At 36.3% G+C, this 19,712-nt stretch overlaps 1 protein-coding gene across 1 annotated transcript in view; it reads left to right on the forward strand.

Moving 5' to 3' along the window:
- The window catches only part of CCDC175 (coiled-coil domain containing 175), a 55,751-nt gene that overhangs the window by 12,754 nt on the left and 23,285 nt on the right, over positions 1 to 19,712 (forward strand). Inside the window, exons 6-13 of the mRNA XM_045566376.1 lie at positions 1,491 to 1,613; positions 4,461 to 4,570; positions 6,054 to 6,135; positions 11,061 to 11,197; positions 13,930 to 14,040; positions 16,438 to 16,509; positions 18,200 to 18,335; positions 18,903 to 19,034. Coding sequence (XP_045422332.1) covers positions 1,491 to 1,613; positions 4,461 to 4,570; positions 6,054 to 6,135; positions 11,061 to 11,197; positions 13,930 to 14,040; positions 16,438 to 16,509; positions 18,200 to 18,335; positions 18,903 to 19,034 — 903 coding nt within the window. The remainder of the gene's footprint in view (positions 1 to 1,490; positions 1,614 to 4,460; positions 4,571 to 6,053; positions 6,136 to 11,060; positions 11,198 to 13,929; positions 14,041 to 16,437; positions 16,510 to 18,199; positions 18,336 to 18,902; positions 19,035 to 19,712) is intronic.

The raw sequence follows: 19,712 nt of genomic DNA on the forward strand, positions 1-19,712 counted from the left end.
ATAGAAATGTATTCCTCACAGTTCTGGAGGCTAGGAAGTCCCAGATCAAGGTGCCAGTGGGCTCCGTGTCTAGTGAGGGGCTGGTCTCTGCTTCTGAGATGGCACCTCGAAGGATGCATCCTCTGGAGGAGACACACAGCAGAAGGCAAAAAAAGGGCCTCACTAATTCCCTCCAGCCCATTGATAAGGTTGCTAATACCATTCAGGAGGGTTCTGCCCTCATAATTAATCACCTCCTGAAGGCCTCACCTCTTAATGTTATCACATTGGTGATTAAATTTTAACATATGAATTTGGGGGGACACATTCAGACTACAGCAGAGTCTTTTGTGCAGTCTTTAGCTGCTGAACACAATTCCTAAAAACTAAGCTCCCTGGACCTTTTCTGGGGTTGAAACAACTGTTGGCCTGTGCTATAGTGCTTGAATCAATTGAAATCTATGTCTCAAAAATAGGATGGGGCTCTTCTCACTGAACTAGACTTGACTTGGACACATCGTTATCACAATGAAATGGAAATCTCAGGACACCAAGGATCAAAAAAGGGGGAAAAAGCATTTGGAGAACATAAAGCGTTGCTCCAAAAATGTAATTCTCTGCAAACCTGGCTACTGAAACTTCCTGCTGTGACCTGAGACCAGTTTTATCTGTAGCTGTTGAGATAACTTGCTGCAACTCTAGTACTAATTTTGTCCACCACCATCATCTACCAATCAGAACTTGACAGTTCCCCAGAACCTTGCTCCTAGTGCCCATGAGCTTTCTCAGAGAGCAGTACATAACATTTCTCTTTTTTATAAAACCCCTACCCTTCTTTCTGTTCTTCAGACAAATTGAAGACTACCCATTCTGCATGTATGCCCCACATTGCAATTTTTTCTTCCCAAATAAAATTAGAAATGCATCTCTACATTTTTATTTCACCTTAAACACAGGACTGATATGTGATATCTTGAAAAAATGGTAAGAAGTTGTCCGGGATTATAAGCTGCCCTATCTCCAATGATTTTGTTTACTCTGTCTTTAGTTGGTTTTATTTCCCATTAAATAATGTGAATGCAGGTTCCCAGACAATTCTTCATTTTTTCATTTGACTTTCCTTGCTTAGTATGCTGTAAATCTGGTAACCATAGCTATGTGGTTTGTTAGTAAATCACTACAATGGAAATTTTTATATAATTTGTTATTAATGATCATTGTTATTGCTCTTAAAAAATTTACTATTTCAATATTTTATAATTACAGTTTAGCCTTTGTTCACCATTTTTGTTCTGTAATACTGAAAAATAGGCAAACCCTGGTTTTGGTGGCTTTTTTATTTGTTGGTATACTTACTAGATTGGATATGGTATACATAGATTAAATGTGAATTAGGTTGACAAATTTAAAAAAAAGATTTCCTAGACTTTGTTGTCCTAATAGAGGTTTTTTTTATCAGTTTATCATTATAGATTGCCATTATGATGATTACTATATGTTTGTCACTATAGATTGAGGAATGTAAAAGAAAGTGTGAACTTAAAAGAAAGGAGATTTTACAAAGAAAGAAAGAATTGGATAAAACAGTAGCTAAAATATCAAAAATGAAAGAAACAATTACTACCAGCACAGTGGTAAGAATAATAAACTATGCCTAACCTGGGTACCTCAGTAAAAAAAAGGAGTTGATTTCAATTCATCTTCATGCCATTCTGGGGGAATATTTTTGGCATGTTAACATTTTCTGATACTTCCTTTAAAATGTTATGTGGTACAATTGTGTTTTATTCTTCTTCAGGAATATAGTGGGAAGAAGGAAGTTTGGAATGCATTAGGTACAAATTGCATTTGATGGGCCAAAATGCTCTGAAAAAGTTGATCAAAATAACACATATAGAACTAGCCAAATACATTGATACATATAACATTTCCATGAGACTGCTTTATGGTACATAACAAAATGAATAACCGTAGGCTGATCCCTTAATTCTGAATGTGGAGTAATATAGTTTAGCCTCTCTATTAATATTGGATACAGTAACATTAACATGGAAAGGACACCACTGTCTATTTGAATTAGAAAATATGTCGGAGCTCTGTACTTCTATAAAAAAAATTTAATAACATTTATCGAAAGCTAACACTTTGATAAACATTTTGTGATGAATATCCATCCTTATTTTAAAGATGAGAAAAGTGAAGCTTGTGGAGGTAACTATAATTGAAGTGGTTAATATTAATACTACCTCTATGTTAATCAAAAGAGAAATGCCTGTTTATCTTTTATCACAGTTAGTTAAATTAATGAGTCTTTATTGTATTTGTTGTATGGGTATTGAAAATCACATGCAAAAATAGACTGGTGAGATAGTAATACTGAATACTTTATATGGGGTGCTTCTGCTCATTTTAATTACAGTGTTTCTATTATGACATCCAATTAGAAAACATTAGTAAAATCAAATATTTCTTCTAAATATGTGCATTTAAAAAGAACACTATCTGGTTTTGAATTTCAACATAGTAAGGAAGCTTAGATCAGACTAGGCTTAGCGGAGAAATAGAGGTTGTATCAAACATATTTTGTCTGCATGTCCAAGCTCATATTTCCAGTTTTGGCTCCATAAATCATAAATCAAGCACCCCGCCAACCTAGCTTGAAAAAGTAAAGTATATGTTCCTTAGCCTGTACTCCAAAGGTCTCCGAGGCCAAGTTAGACAGGCTTGAAGGTGGCAGGCATAACTCACCTCCAGGTCCTTCTCCTCTTCCCCAAAGCCAAACTGCCTATCCCACTCCCAATCAATAGAGAATAGTGTATGAAGCACAAACTTGAGTGACACACATACCTGGGGTCAAATCTTGGCTTTACCAACCTGAAGTTTCCTCCCCTCTAAAATAGAGGTAATAATATTGCCTACTGCAGAGGCTTTTTGTGGAGATTAAATGAGGTCATGCCTGTAAGGCTTGTAGCTCAGTGCTTATACAAAGTAGTAATTGTTGTTATTGGCTGAGATTAGAAAACAACATTTTGACTATAGACTAAGACCAGATTAACTTTCATTTGGTACCTTTAGTTTAGAAGTTTCTGCAGCCAGGTCAAGCTGATGTGATGCTGGCAAAAAAGAATAATAGTGTGTGATTCTCAAGGCGGCCCACATGTCCAGGGCAGGGAGCACTGAGGGCTAGAGATAACAGATGTCAGACCTAACAGGCTGTTAGCATATAGCCCTAGTCCTGACACGTCATCAGAGGCCTTCCAACATTCTGCTAATTTTGATGGCAGTTCTAGGATTTTGGACCCCTGTTGACTCTGGAACTGGCTATGGGTGCTCTAGAGAAAGAAATCTTTTTTTTTTTTTTTTTGACACAAAGTCTCACTCTGTTGCCTGGGCTAGAGTGCCATGGCATCAGCCTAGCTCACAGCAACCTCAAACTCCCGGGCTCAAGCAATCCTCCTGCCTCAGCCTCTCAGGTAGCTGGGACTACAGGCATGTGCCATCATGTCCGGCTAATTTTTCTATATATATTTTTAGCTGTCCAAATCATTTCTTTCTATTTTTAGTAGAGATGGCGTCTGGCTCTTGCTCAGGCTGGTCTCGAACTCTTGAGCTCAAACCATCCGCCCGCGTCGGCCTCCCAGAATGCTAGGATTACAGGCGTGAGCCACCGTGCCCAGCCAGAAAGAAACCATTTTGAGTACCTAGCACTTCTACGCTCCCAGAAGTGTTTCTCTGCCCTCATGTTGATGTCCAGGGTTAGATGGCATTAAATGATCTGTCCATAGTAACTCTATGTCAGAGAGAAGAGGAATTTGTTTGATCAGCTTTCTCTTGGCTCCATTCTCCTTCACAAGCTGAAATATATAAACCTAAGGCTTAATAAGTTTGACTTCCCTTTTCTTCATCCCAAAATTGCATTGCAAAAATATCTGCTTCACTATGAATTTTCTCCATCAATTTTTCCTCCTTTTAAATCATGCTAACATTTTTTCACAGTACCCAATTGTTCCATTTCCTAAATATTGATTAAATATTAAGAAAAAAATTCTTTTCAGCATGAACATAGCTACCAATTGAGACAGAAGACCCAATTTAGTCTGACTTTTAAAAATAATATTCATTTTAGTATCCTGGGGTAATACTTTGAAGATAATTGTGACAATATGGATTTATTTGATTTTTTTAAAGTGATAGACAAAATGAATTCTTGTCTCAAAAGATTTTTTTAAATAATTTTCACATTCTTACTGCTATATTTGGTCATCCCCCCCTTCCAAATTGAGTTTTTCTCATGATTTCAGGATTATTTCTTTCCAAGTTTATTTTATGAAGAAACAATTATGATTGCTTTAATTTTTGCCCAAGGATAGCCCCAGTGTAAAAGTTGAATGAGTGATTCATGAATATTTAGTGGAATTGAACTGCTGTTATGAATCATTTGGTGATGATGGTATGGCATATTTTTATTGAATTTTTAATAGATTATTAGTGATCACAATCTAGAGATAGCACGACTACACGAAGGAATAAGGATTTGGGAATCTCAGGTTGATGAGCTAAGGAAAGCCTGCAAGATCCTGGAGGATAAAGTGTAAGTGTTAATACTTTATTTTTGCTGAAGTATTTCTAGATGTTAATATGTTACTTTCATTTTTTAAAATATCTTTAATATTAGATGGAAACTATATTCTGTTAGTTTTCTAAAAGTTATGTGATAGGTTTATAGAAGCACCTCTTCATTTTGAAATTAGCCAGTCTTTCAGAGGATCAAGAGAAAAAACTGAGGATGACAGCTCGGGAGAAGAGAGGGACTCTTTAGAATGTACGTGTTATTCTCATTTCAGTTCCCTTCTCCCTACAAACAAAACTGCCTGTGGAGAAAGGCATTAGTGAGACATACCATAAGGCTGCAACCCTCCTAGCCATGCTGTTAGAGTTGTTCTTACTCAAGGGGGACTGAGTTTACTGAGAAAACACAGGGAAGCCTTAAGGCAAAAACTGCTGCTACACACGGGACTTGAACCATAAACTGAAGGAAGTCTTCCATCCATCCAAAGGCTCAGTCTCCGCTTCCTTTTGTGAAAGTGTTTCATTCTTCTCTCTTTATCTGCATACAGTATTCTCTTCTTGGTGAGCTCATGGCAAAGTATGGCTATGCCAAACCCTCTGAATTGACCTGCCATGAGTACGACCATCATTAGAAATTGACCAACACACTCTCTGCCAGGAGAATTCCCAGATTTCATATCAGGATGGGTTTGGTTCAGCTTTGTTTCTAGTACAATCATCTCTGAACAAAAAATGGAATCCTGTAATATGCCTTCAGGGGCTTACCCCAATGGTTCACTAACAGTTTAAGAGATAGATTTTGGGCTGAGCAGATTCTCAAGAGATAAGTAATGTTGCATGGCTCATTTCTACATAAATTTGAAAGTATTGTGATTAAAATTATGTCCTCAAAAACAATATTTTCAGAGAACAATGCTAATCTACCATCATTAGTTCATAAAATAGGCAATAATTTTTACACTCAATACTAGATTAAAAAATAGGAAAGTTCAATTAATATCACAATTAAAACTCTGAAAAATGCACACAAAAGGAATAATCAACAGAGCATTCGGGTTTTTCACAGGTCATCCCAAAGAGGTCTTCCCTGACTACATGTCTAAAGCAGCATTCTTGCTTTAAGATCTCTCTATACTTTACCCTGCTTTGTGTTCTTTGGAGGACTTAACACTATCTGAAATATATTACTTATTTTTGATACCTTGCTTATATTCTGACTACTTCACTAGAACATAATTTCCATGAAGGTAGGGACTTTGCCTGCCCTGTGTCCCTAGTACCTGAAACAAATCTGGCGGACTGTTTTAGGTGTTGCCTAACTCTTCTTAAGTGGATAAATAAATAAAGTATGAATTCATCAATTCAAAAGAGTAAAATTGTTTCTTTAATAAATATATAAGTAAATATATTTAGTGGGGAGATGGAGTTTTTGATGTCATAAGTAAATATGGCTTTGCTGGAAAATATGTTCTAATATGAATCTGTTTGGTTTCCTTTGTTCATAGGTTATTTTTTACAACCAATAAGGAAAAACTAGATGATATATCTAATAATGAAAAAAATGAATTCCTGAACAAGATAAAGCAGGTAAGAAGACAGAAATGATGACTTGTAGATATTGATAATAATTAGATTTTATTTGTAGTTAATATTTAAAATGCATGAGAAATGTAGAATTTTTCAAAAGTAGATTTTTAATTGATTAAGAATAATTATGATCATTTGTAATAATTAATGTAAAGATTTTATCTCCTCCCAAAGTACTTTAAATATATGAAAGGGCAAAGTCTGTCCATGTGAAGATGAATTGTTTTTGTATAGTAACTTTTCATATGGGTATGGGTACATTATAAATATCCATGATTAATGGATTAATGGACATTTTTCACGTGAAATATTAGAGAAATTATGACCTTCCTGCTGCTCTGTGGTACCTATGAAGTGTAGCAACCTATTCTGTACTTAATACTACTCTAAATATTATATTATAATATAATATTCAAAATAATTATTTAGAAATATTTGAGTCTGATTTAGCCCCCAGGAGAATTCTCTATACACTTTTTTAAACTTAGGATCAAAGAAATATCATGTCATAAGATTTAGCCGTAAGATATTCAGTGAAGCATTCATTAAGATAGTGAAAAATTGGAGGGGGATGGGAGACAAGAAATACCATACAACTGAAATCCAACAAAAGGGCCTTGGTTAAATAAGAAGTAGTATTGTTTACAATATGTTATTGAGTGACAAATACTATATTATAAAATGGTATATATAATATGACCCCATTTATTTCTGCATACATACAATACACATGCACCCCAGACATAACTGACATTTTTCTTGCCCCTTGCATTGAGGGAGAAATGTTCTTGGTATCTCTCCCTCACCCCCATATGCACATACTTAATTTCAACAGTTCAGGACTTGTAGTGTCAGGTACACCTTCTTATCTCTGTTTTGTGCCAAGTCAACCAGGATGTGAAATTCATCCCTTTTACTAGTTTCTAAAACAAATTTAGTAACACTAAGCATTTCATAATATGTTGCAAACTTCGTTGAAAATTTTAGTGGTCATGAAGAGGATCCCATTGCAGAGCACCAAGCCATCTTGTTCACCACCTTTTCTTTCTCTTATAGTTCTTCATCCATCCTCTTGCTCTAGGATACCTGACCACTCCACATCCAAATTCTTCTCCCTCTGTTGCAAAGCATAACATCTCCCTCCTCCAAGACTGCACCCATTCCCTGAGGCACAGCAAGGATATGAAAGGCAGTTCCCTTCCAGAAGAATGATTTGTACCAATTAAATTCTCTTCCATTTTTGGTTTTGTGAGCTGTCAGCATTAGGGATATCTTCCCCTCTGGGCTAGGCCTACTCTGATTCTTTTAGTTGCAACCATACCAAAAGATAAAAACCAGACAAAGTTGGTTGTTTGGTTGGTTGGTTTTAAATTTGCCTTTCATTTTTTAAGCAAAAATATTTTTTCTTTCCATTTATTGCCTATTGTAGGAGCTGTTAGACAACCTTCAGATAATAACTCCATATTTTCTAGCCCATATGATTTTTCTGAACAGTCTAGGCCCCCTAAACTTGCATGGCTCACTGGGTCAAAGGGGCATGTATAGAGGGATTTCCCTGTAATCCACAGCCCTCATTCAAATATCATGGGTACAAGTGAGTGATCACTTCAAAGGAAGCGGGGCTCTGACCCATGTATTATTTTCACTAGGGTAGAGACTATGGTCTCTTAGTGACATCCAATCATAATTCTCACGAGTTATTGGAGGAAAACTCAAAGATGATATTAAACTCTATTCTAACTATACTTTAGCTTTTTTCTTCCAACATCTCCCGAATCCTCCATCCCTCAACCCCTGCCTGCGCCAGTAACCATTTTACTCTCTACTTCTCTGAGTTCAACTTTTTTAGATTCCACATATAAGTGAGATCATGCAATATTTGTCTTTCTGTGCCTGAATTATTTCACTTAACACAATGTCCTCCAGGTTCATCCATGTTGTCACAAATAACAAGATTTCTTTTTTTAAGGCTGAATAATATTCCATTGTGTATATATACTACATTTTCTTTATCCATTCATCTGTTGATGGACACTTAGGTTGAGTCATATTTTAGCTATTGTGAACAGTGCTACAATGAACATGGCAGTGCAGGGATCTCTTTGCTATACTGATTTCATTTCCTTTGAATATATACACATTAGTGGGATTGTTGTATCTAATGTTTTTATTATGAAATAATATACATATATAGAACAATGCATAAACTATAAATGTATGGTATTTATGTACATACCTATCTTTTTGATGAATGAAATTTATTAATTTTAACGAAGTCCAGCTTATCAATCTTTTCCTTTCTGATTAACACTTTGTGTGTCCTATGTCATAAGGATATTCTCTTCCTTTATTTTCTAGAAGCCTTATTGTTTGACCTTTCACATTTAAGACTATGAGCCATATCAAATTTTTGTGTGTGAGTATGTTGTGAGATATAGTGGTCAAGATTCGTATTTTGACGTAAGGTTGTCCAACTAACCAGCACCATTTAGTGAAAAGACAATCCTTTTCTCCTCTATATTGCAGTCACACTATTGTCATAAATTGTGTGGATCATAAATATGTCCTAAATATATGTGCGGATTGTGGACTCTCTGTTCTGTTCATTTGTACTATTTATCTCTCCTCACACTAAAATGAAATTGTCATAATTAGTGACTTTAAAATAAATCTTTATAGCTAATGGTATAAATCCTTCAAGTTTGTTCAAGGTTGCTTCAGCTATTATTGGCTCTTTGAATTTTTATCAGTTCATCAAGTTCTGCCAAAAAACCTGTTTGGATTTTGACTGGGATTATATTAAATCTATGAATCCATTTGAAGAGGATTTCACATTTATATAATATTGAGGCTTCCAGTCCATGAAGATGGTGTATGTCTCACTTATTGTAGGTCTTCTTTGTTCTCTTTGCCTTAGTTGTTCAGGTTCACTATGATGTATCCAAATTTTTCTTTTTAGTTATCCTCCTTGGGATTTATTTGGCTTTTTAAATCTGCAAATTGCTATATTTCATAAGTTATTTAAATATTTCAGCCATTATCTTTTCACAGTCCTATTCTCTGTCCTCTCTTTCTGAGACTTCAGTTATATGTATGCAGTTATTTGTACTACTATATTATATATGTGTTATAATATAATATATATTACATATATATATGTATCTTTCCCCTTCTGTATTTTCTACTTTTTATCTTCCCATGCTTAATTCTAGACAGAATGGCCTTATTTGAGCTCTCAGTTTTGGTTATTGTATTTTTCAATTGGTAATTATTTGGTACCTTTTCAAATCTGCTATGTCACTCATTACTGTTTCTAATTCCCTGTCATAATTTTCAAGTATGCCTAATATTTCTTTGATCATAATAAGCATAGTACTTTTATAGTTCACTGTCTGATAATTTCAATATCTAATGTCTTTGTGAGTCTGTAGTCCATTTCTTTAGTCTGATGTTTCTGCCAGTGTTTTGTTCATGCTGTCTTATTTCCTTCTATTCCTGGTAGAAAACTCTAAGCTGGACATTGTACTTGAAAAAATGTTTGTAAAACCAATTTGAAACTCAAGATGGTGGTATCTTCCTCAGGAGCAGATTTGTATTCACTTCTGTCAGATGTGTGGGATGTTCCCAGTCCCAAACCACCTTAATCCACCTTAAGGTTCTCTGGTGATCAAAGTTAGGCTGAACCATCACTTATTGGTTTTTACCCTTATTTACCCTTATCCAGAGGGTAAAGCTCCTTGGGTCTCAGACTACAGTGGTGAGAGGTTTATCTGGGCTCCATACCTGGATGAGCTCTACATGTTGGTTTTTGTCCCCTTTGCTATGCAAGAAAACCAAAACTCATTTTCCAAGTGGTTTCCTCCATATTAGTAAATGTCCTCTGGGCAGAGGAGTTTTAAGTGCTAACCTTACCACTTTGGATTCTTGCCTTCTGTTAGAATTAGGCCTAGTAATTCCTGACTATTGTGTTAGTTCTTCAACACTTCTAAAAAGGTTTTTTTTTCATCCAGCTATTTTAGTGGTCCTCAGCTCATTTTGAACTACTCAGCCCACCGTTCCTACTAAACCTGGCTTACCTCATTTGAAGCAATGTAATAAGCACAAAATTCTTACCTCATGCAGAATGAGTAGTATTTTTTTCCCTCAAATAAAAATATTTAACAAGAAGCAAGTATAATATCTACTCAAGAGGTTTTGAGCAACAGCTTCTGTAGATATTATATTTTCTTTTCCCTAGTATAGTTTATATACTATACTATAGTTTATATTCTGGGACAAGGACATAGAGATATTGCTGAATGATCACAATTTATTAAGCCCATTTCTTATTTTGATGTGGATTATTACTCTGTGGTTTTATATCCATGTTTACTACCTTTTTACACATTTTTCATAACTTAGAGAAGAGGCCCAAAAATGTACAATTGCATATTTGCTGTAGAATTAAATCACTCGGCATTTTTGGCATAATTCGTTGTGTGCTAAGCAATGTACCCAGTGCTCTAGAGCTGTGGTCCCCAACCCCTTGCCTGCAGACTGGTACCAGTCTGTGGCCTGTTAGGGACCAGGCCACAGAGCCCTGCCACTGCAACCCACACCCCCACCCCCATCTGTGGAAAAATAGTCTAAAATTGTCTTCCATGAAAAATTAGGAAGGCCGGGTGCACAGCAGGAAGTGAGTGGCAGGTGAGCGAAGCTTCATCTGTATTTACAGCCGCTCCTCATAGCTGGCATCACCGCCTGAGCTCACCATCCACCTCCCCTTCCCCACCCCATCTGCAGAAAAATTGTCTTCTATGAAACCAGCCCCTGGTGCCAAAAAGGTTGGGGACCACTGCAGAGAGTTCCCCACCTGATGCTGACTGACTGCCCTCAAAGGAACCGTGAAGCAAGTTGGCTCATTAAGTTCTTTTGTTTTTCTCTAGGTGGCTGAAAACCTATTCAAAGTTCAACAAGAAAACAAAGATCTACAACAGAAAATGAATATTCTTGTCAGGCAATATAAGATTGTCTTAAATGAGGAGGATAAAGTCTTTTCACAGAAACAGAAGGTCCAAAATGAGTATGTTTCTACCCATAACCCATATGTGAATCAACATGCCATAGTTATGGTGTGTTTTTCTTGCTGTCAAAGTAGTGACTCTCCACTTAACCTTATCCTAGTTTTAAAATCTATTGACAACAATGAAACATTCTTTACTCAATAATAACTAAACACACCCCTCATCTGCCTCTGTAATACTAAGTAATGCTTTCCTTACCAGGATCAGATCAAATCCATAAAAACTAAATGCAGTATTTTTACTTGTAAATCAGATTGTTGAAAAAAAAATTATGCTTTTCCCCTGTGAGACTATCCAGAGAAACTATAAGAGTTGCCTTCATCAGAAACTGGCTCCGTACCTGTATTCCCTTTTTCAGAGAAGGGTCTGGTCATTGACACAATTCCCTAACCCAGAGACTGGAAAGTTATTCAAGGAAATCCCTCATCTTTTACCATCTATTGGACTCCATTCAGTCACCAAGGCTTGCTAATTCCACCTCCCAAATATTTCTCAACTATGTCCTATCCTCCTCTCCAACTCCATTCTTTTCACCACTTTCAGCATCTTTGGTTTGGTTTGCCTCTCAAAGTTCTTCCCATCTTCTCTTTATCACCCCAACTTGTCTACCTCCCTTCCACCAGAATGATCCTGCTGAAACAACAACCTTCTGACGTCATTCCTTTTCATCACTCACTGCCTTGAAATCAACTGGGCACAAATCCTTTTGCCCCTGTGGACTGCAAAGAGATTGGGGCAGTCGCTCTGTCACACTAAGCACTATGTCCCCAGGACCTCATACATTGCTTAGCAGGTAGTTGGCATTCACCAATGTTTTCTTAATAAATATTGTGGAATAATATTGCAAGCATGAAATTATGTAAATAATAATCCATTTCCACACTCAAAGTTAAATTACATGAAAGTGTCATTACAGTGGACAGGCTGACTTATAGGAACCTGAGTTTATGTTCACTGTTGTAACATGTAAGCTACAGAGACCTACTGAAATCATTTCATCTCATACAATTGAACATCCTACTGAGAATAATGCTGTTCATATTCTTCAAGCAAAAACTTCCTCAGATCAATACTAAGTTATCAGTTTGAATCATAAAATGTGCTGATGGCAAATAACCATAACACTAAAAAGTCCATTATCCTTGTTGGGTTTTGTCTTAGTCAGCTCAGGCTGCCATAGCCAAATACCATAGACTGGCTGGCTTACCCCACAGAAATTTATTTCCTCATAGTTCTGGAGGGTGGAAGTCTGAGATCACGGTGCCAGCACGGTCAGGCCCTCTTCCTGACTTGCAGATGGCCACTTTCTCTCTGTGTCCTCCCATCGTAGAGAGAGAGCAGGCAGACTCTCTGATGGCTTTTCTCCTCAGGGCACTAATCCCATCATGAGGGTCTCACCCTCATGACTTCATCCAAACCTGATTCTTCCCAAAGGCCCCAATTCTATAATGTGCTTGAACATTATCACAACACTCACCCCCTGTGATGTTCATTTCTGCCATTCTAAATCACTTTAATTTTTATTTTAATCTTTTCTGATTTAAAAAAAAAAAGCCAATCCTTGTACCTGATTTTAAAATTCAAATATAGAAATGTATAATTTAGTGAGTAAAAGTTACCCCAATCTCTTCATTTCTTCATCTTGTTGAGGGTTAGGGTTTCAACATATAAATTCTGGAGAAGGGGAGACACAGTTCAATCCATAGCCATTTTAAAGAAATGTCACTTAGATAAAATACTTTCTCTTACAGGTAGGTTCCTCTCAGTGTCTGGGTATTTGAACAAAACTGTAAACTTCTTTAAGGCTCCTTATTCTCTCCTGAAAATTGAGACAAAAAATAACTACTTTTAAAAAAATGCCTCATCAGTCCACGCATTGGGTCAAGCACTTTATATCTTGTTTAATCCTTCCATCTGGTGAGCAGGGTATGATAATGTCCATTTTATGGATGGTGAAATTGAGGCTTATCCACAGGGGAAGTTTCTTGCCCAAGATCACACTGCTAGTAAGAGGTATAGACAGTAAGCAAAGTTGATCTGACCACCTCCACCTTTCACAGAAGAACATGACAGCATTGATAAATGCATCAAGAGAGACACACCCACTCAGAGAGACGGAGTACTACTATAGAACTGTTCTTGTTTTGTGGTTCCTGTTGCAGTTAATGTTCTTTCAGTGGCTCAGGAATTTTCATCCATTTTCTGAAAATCTTACACATAAATTTAGATTTAGCTGCCACTAGCAAAAAGACTTTGTTTTTATTTTTACTACTTTATTTGGTAAATAGTTTATGATCTGAACTCTCCAAGCTACTTTTTAAATTCTTATTTGTGGCCAAGTGCAGTGACTCATGTCTATAATCCCAGCACTTTGGGAGGCCAAGGCAGGGGGATCACTTGAGGTCAGGAGTTTGAGACCAGCTTGGACAACACAGCGAGACCCAGTTCTCTACAAAAAAAATTATAATCTGAGCCTGGTGTGGTGGGGTGCCTGTAGTCCCAGATATTTGGGAGGCTGAGGCAGAAGGATGACTTGAGCCCAGGAGTTTGAAGCTACAATGAACTATTATCATGCCACTGTACTTCAACCTGGACAACAGAGTGAGACCCTGTTCCTTAAAAAATGAAATAAAATAAGTTCTTGTTTGTGTTTACACATTTTCTTATACTGAGGAATTAAAAATGATTATATCAATCTTCAACAAATGATAACTCTGCTTTTTCATGGTAGAAATCAGAAACAACTGCAATTTATTTCTGAAAAAGAAAACTTCCTGTCACAAAGAAGAGTAGACATCAAAAATATGGAAGATGGATTTAGCACACTGGAGGATCTTTATCGGTATATTTGTTGCCTTTGAAATTTTTAATCTTTCCTCTGCATTTAATTTTTAATAAATGATAATAAATCTATGTCAGTTTCTAGTATGCTACAGAAAGGAAGTTTATAATTAGCTCTTTCTGTTTCACAGTCTAGAAAAGTCATTGTCATTGAATTTTTCATTGACGGGATAGACAGGTTCTGAATTCTATAGAAGTTATTGGACCAGAGGAATGAACCAACTGGGGGTCCAGTGACTAGAATGTGACTAAACACTGTCACAACACTCACCCACTATGATGTTCATTTCTGACATTCTAAATCACTTTAAATTTTACCTTCTTCTGATTAAAAGTAATGCCGATGCCTGATTTTAAAATTCAAATATAGAAATATATAACTTAGACAGTGAAAGTTACCCTAATCTTTCCATCTCTCCACAGAGATAATCACTGTTAACAGTTTGCTATGCATGCTTTCAAATACATTAATACATAATTATGTGTATGTGTATATCAAAAAATTGTACCCTTATATAACTGGATTTTTTCCACTTAAAATTATACTCAGGAGAAGGATAAACAAATAATATAAAATGGTAACATTTGGAGAAGTTGGTGAAAGGTATATGGGAATTCTTTGTACTATTTTTTAAATTTATCTGTTGAGTTTGAAACTATTTCAAAATACAGGCGGAAAATTATATATATGGAACATCTTTCCTCATTCTTTTCTCCAGCTGCATAGTGTTCCTTTTACAGATTATACTATATTTTATTTAACCAGCACTCTATTGATGGACATTTGCATTTTTTCTTTTTCTTATATCACAAACAATTTTTGAAGTTAACATCCTTTAACAGGACTCTCACAATTAATGAACCAGGCATGACTGTGAAAAATAGAATGTGAATACAGCCAGAGAGGGATGAAAGAAAGTGAAATCAAGGAGTCCTTCTTTGTTGTATAAAGATTTAAAACTTGAACTAGACTTTATAGCAAATCAGATTTTCCTGTTCGCTCATCAAATGAAGGAATAATATCACTGCACACAGGGAGAGACATGATTTGAATATAAGACAGTGAAGCACCAGTTTATAGAACTACGATAAGGAGTGAGGAAAATTTGAGCACATGCCAATAGGAATCTAGAAAGTGTAAGTCCTGTGGTTGGTTGCCCCCATGTTATTAAATAATATATCTAGACATCTATGTCTAATTATGTCATTTTCAGACATAAAATTATGAACTACTCTCTATGAAAGAGCAGGAAAATGGAATTGGGTTGAATCAGGCTTTATTTTCCTCAAAAATGATGAAAATGTTATCAATTATCTTATCATCATTTCTCTGGTCACCAGGAAGCTCAAAGCAAAATTTGTGGCCCAGTATTGTTCTCCATTTAGGACTTTTTGTATTATCATTGCTTTATTTTAAACTGGTTCAAGTTCTTCGTGGATTATATTAATATGTAAATAAACAAAATCAATAAGGTTGTAGCAAATTGTGAAGAACCTCAGAGGTACAGGGGAGGATATTAGATTGATTTTAGTAGGAAATTGAGAGCCCATACTATGATTTCAAATAGAGAAAGAAAGATGAGCACGGTTGTGTTTCAAGTTTCGCTTATAAATATTTCTAGCCTTCAAACTTTATTTAATAGCATTTCATATTAGAAGTTTCATTTATGAATATTTTTATCTTTCAAAAGATATAAAGTAGCATTTTACTTACATGGTTTTCAGTTCATTTCGGTGCATGAAGCACTTAATAGGGGAAAAAAGGAGAATAAAAATAAAGACATTCGTGACCTGTATAAGAATCTTCATATTTCCATCCATCCTACCACAAGAAAATCTTCCATCCTCAATTACTACTTTTCCCTAGTTCAAGAATCCGTATTGGTTTTCTGAATCATGTATCATGTCAAATGAGAACTCAATCTAGAATCTGGAGTTCCTCAACAATTTGTTGACCTTAATTCCTCGTGTCGTAGTGTTATTCTTCCCTTCATGTCCTCTGTAGACAGCAAGACTACCGCATGTTATGACAGAGTCCTGACTCACTGCACTTTTCCTCTGTCTTTGCAAATTGTTTCATCCTTTTCTTGGTAAGATTGCACCTCTCTTCTGACAATCCACATTCCTCCCTCTGTTTAACATTAACCTCCAGTAACCCTTCCTCCCCATGATCTCTTCTCTTTCCTTGGATATCCACCTCAATGCTTGCAAAATCAGTTTGCACTGCCACAGAATTGCAATTGTCTATCAGGCTGCCACTAAAATCTTTAGTTATTTCACAGGTTTGTTTTGCCTTCTAATGAGGGCACCACCTTATTGAGAGTAAGAATTACACATAAAGAGTCTCTTGTATATTCTCCCAGAAATACAAAATCCAATATGTTTTTCTTGTTTTTAGAGCAACAAAGGAAATATTTCGGAAACAGATAAAAATCCTGGGTAATAACCTGGAAAAAGAAACTCAGAGATGGTAAAAAAAAAAAAAAGTTTATTTGTTATCAGTCATATTTGTTATCAGTCATATATGTTATCTTTTTTTTATTTCAGCTCTTCATGGGGGTACAAAAGCTCAGGCCATATACATTGTCCGTGTCCCACCCATCCCCGTGAGTCAGAGCCTCAAATATGTCCATTCTCCAGACAGTGCTCCTGGCACTCACCATGTAGTCATACCTCCATCTCCTCCCCCCCTCACCTCCCCGAGTCAGCACCTTCAAGCATGACCATTCCCCAGACGGTGCACAACACACTCATCATGTAGACATACACCCATCCCCTCCCCCCACGCCCCCCACCCCCGTCTCAGTCTGATATCCAATTGGTATCCTTCCCCGATGTGCATTTAGGTGATAATCAGGGAAACCAATTTTCTGGTGAGTACATGTGATGCTTGTCTTTCCATTCTTTGGATACTTCACTTAATATAATGGGTTCCAACTCTCTCCAGGAGAACCAAAGAGATGTCGTATCACCATTATTTCTTATAACAAAAGTCATTCTATAACAAAGACACCTGTACCCAAATGCTTATGGCAGCACAATTCACAATCACAAAGATGTGGAAACAACCCAAGTGCCCATCAATCCACGAATGGATTAGTAAACTGTGGTATATGTATACCATGGAGTATTACTCAGCATATATGTTATCTTAATGAACAATGCAGAGTACTTATTGGTTAGTAGAGTCCGAGGGAATGAGTTTCCTAAATTAAATGGTGTGTGAGTCCTTTCAGACCTGGATGTGTTTGTTAGTTTGATTTTTGGTCACGGAGCAGAATCAAAGTTTTTCATTTCAATTGAGTGAAGTCACCAAAGAGGAAAATTGCCAAGATTTGTGCAATGCCTTTTGCTCATCCAGGCTTCTGTGTGAACCAGTAGGGGAGGTGACATGGGTGGTGAGAGAGGAGAGTGGTGAAGACTACAGGCTTTTCAAATGGGCTACTTTGATTGTTCTGCCCTTACCAGCTTTGTAACCAAACCTAAGTTATTAGTAATTTTTCTTTGCCCCTATCCCTATAAACTAGGGAATGATAGTAGTACCTAGATTATAAAGTAGTTTTGAATGTAAATGAGATGATCCATGTAAAATACTGTTTTTAGATCAGTGTCCCTAAAAAGCACTTGCTAATACTAAGCTGTATTTTATTGTTGTTGTTGTTGTTATTTTCATTAATGTTATTATTTATAAAACTCCAATTGCACGTTTTGACCATTTTCCAAACATGTAGCTTTTTTATGTTGTAGTGAGAAAAATTTGAGAGCCCAGAGGCTTGAAATCTCTTATTAGCACATTAGGTAATTTAGGTAATTTTATTACTATTTTTGCACAGGCCTCTTCTTTTTTCATCTATCTCTGAGCCTTCACCATTTCTGCCCTTTACCCTTTGGCAAGCTGCCAAATGTGGCTTGTTCACTGTGCTATTTATTGGATATACAGGCATAACTTCTTACTCTGAAGCAACTTGCAGAGATGGCATGGAGGCAGTTACTGTTTTGTCTTTTTTTTTTTTTTTCAGTTAATGTGCATAGTCTGCATCACTAGTAACACAAACAATTTTGTGTAATCACCGTAGGACTTATTTTGCTTTGAATTTCTTTATCTTTTTGGTAAACTGCTATGTGAATTTAATGGTAATTACTTTTGTTCTAATCTCTAGTGTTATAAATCAGTGGAGATTAGCTTGTTTGAGAAAAAAGCATGCACGTTGGACAGGTAAGATGAAGGCTGAAATAGAAGAAATTATAGCAGGACTTAAGAGAGCAGAAATGAAACGAACTGAATTACTTGAAGAGGTAAAAAAAAAAAAAACCCAAGGAACTTAGAATTAGTCTCCTACATTGCATATCAGAAATTCTCCTTCATTATTTAATTAAATCCTATCTTATTAGAAGATATTTTCCTTTCTGCTGACTTCATATTTAGAGGGAATTATTTAATTTTCTTAAGAAATGTATTCATTTGCTGTATATTAATGAGAGAGATTTATCAAATAAAGTAGCAAGTCTCTCCAGAATATGCTTTTGAAGCATGTAACAAGAAACTTATTGGAAGTTAGTGTTTAGGGGAACTCTCTCAAAAAATATGAGCCCACGCATCATTTATTTAGCTCCTATATTTACTCTCTGCCCAACCACCGTCTTGCACCCCTACTATTCCTCATGTCATTTATAGATATTGTTTCATGAAAATGTTAATTTCTGCAGGGGAAAATAATCCCTTTCAGTGGTTATTGAGAAATCCTATAGCCTGAAATCAGAAGCGAGTCCCATGCAAAGAGATATTCATTTACCTGGCTGTTTGAAAATGTAAGACTGATCACTGTAAGAAAAAATGACAAATCCTCATTTTTCTCTAATTAGACCAGTTTGAGAGAAAAGGAGATCCAAGAATTTGTGGCAGAGATTGAAAAACTTACAACAGAATTAAAAGAAGATGAGCAGAAATTTGTTATCAAAGAAAAAAAGCTACTACAAGAGTTAACCAAGTATGAGGTAAGTTTTATTTTGGATGACCATATGGGGGGAGGGGGAATAATATTTCATGCTATTCTAATTAGTTAAATGTAAAACAAATCTTCCAGTATGAACAGGGCTATAATTTCATTCTGAATCTTTCTTTTACTTTTCCTAAAGAAGAAATAAATCAATGAGAAATATGTTTTCAGTTTAAATATATATATATTTTTATGAAGTGTGTGAGATACATAAATTGTGTAGAACTGCTGGCAACTGGCTTGGACACAGGTGGAGCTTCACAGGAAGACTTTGGAGCTGGCACAGGAATAGCTGGGGAGAGTACCAAGGGGGAAAGGAGATTAGTAAAGTCAATCTCAGAAATCCTTAAGAAGTGGGTATCATGCTGACTTGGAATTGCCGAAAACCATCCTGGGATGGGAGAGCACATGGGTGCTGAGGGAGGTGGAGAGAAAAGGCACTGAGAGGACCCAGAGGCGGCAGGTCTGCAGAAACACAACAAAAAACACACCTTCTCAAGGTGATAATATTTCCTTGAAAGGTAAGGGCATGTTTCTCAGAGGCAGCCATTGGTAGAGAGGCTGAGGAGAACGGGGGTGGTAGTACAGTGGCAGATGCTTTCCTGAACTTGATGAGGTTTGAAGAGGAAGAAGAGATCTTGGCTACACCAAAGAGGGTCTTTATTTGAAGGAAACA

This window comes from Lemur catta, chromosome 1 (genome assembly GCF_020740605.2).
Source record: "Lemur catta isolate mLemCat1 chromosome 1, mLemCat1.pri, whole genome shotgun sequence".
NCBI classification, from domain to species: Eukaryota; Metazoa; Chordata; class Mammalia; order Primates; family Lemuridae; genus Lemur; species Lemur catta.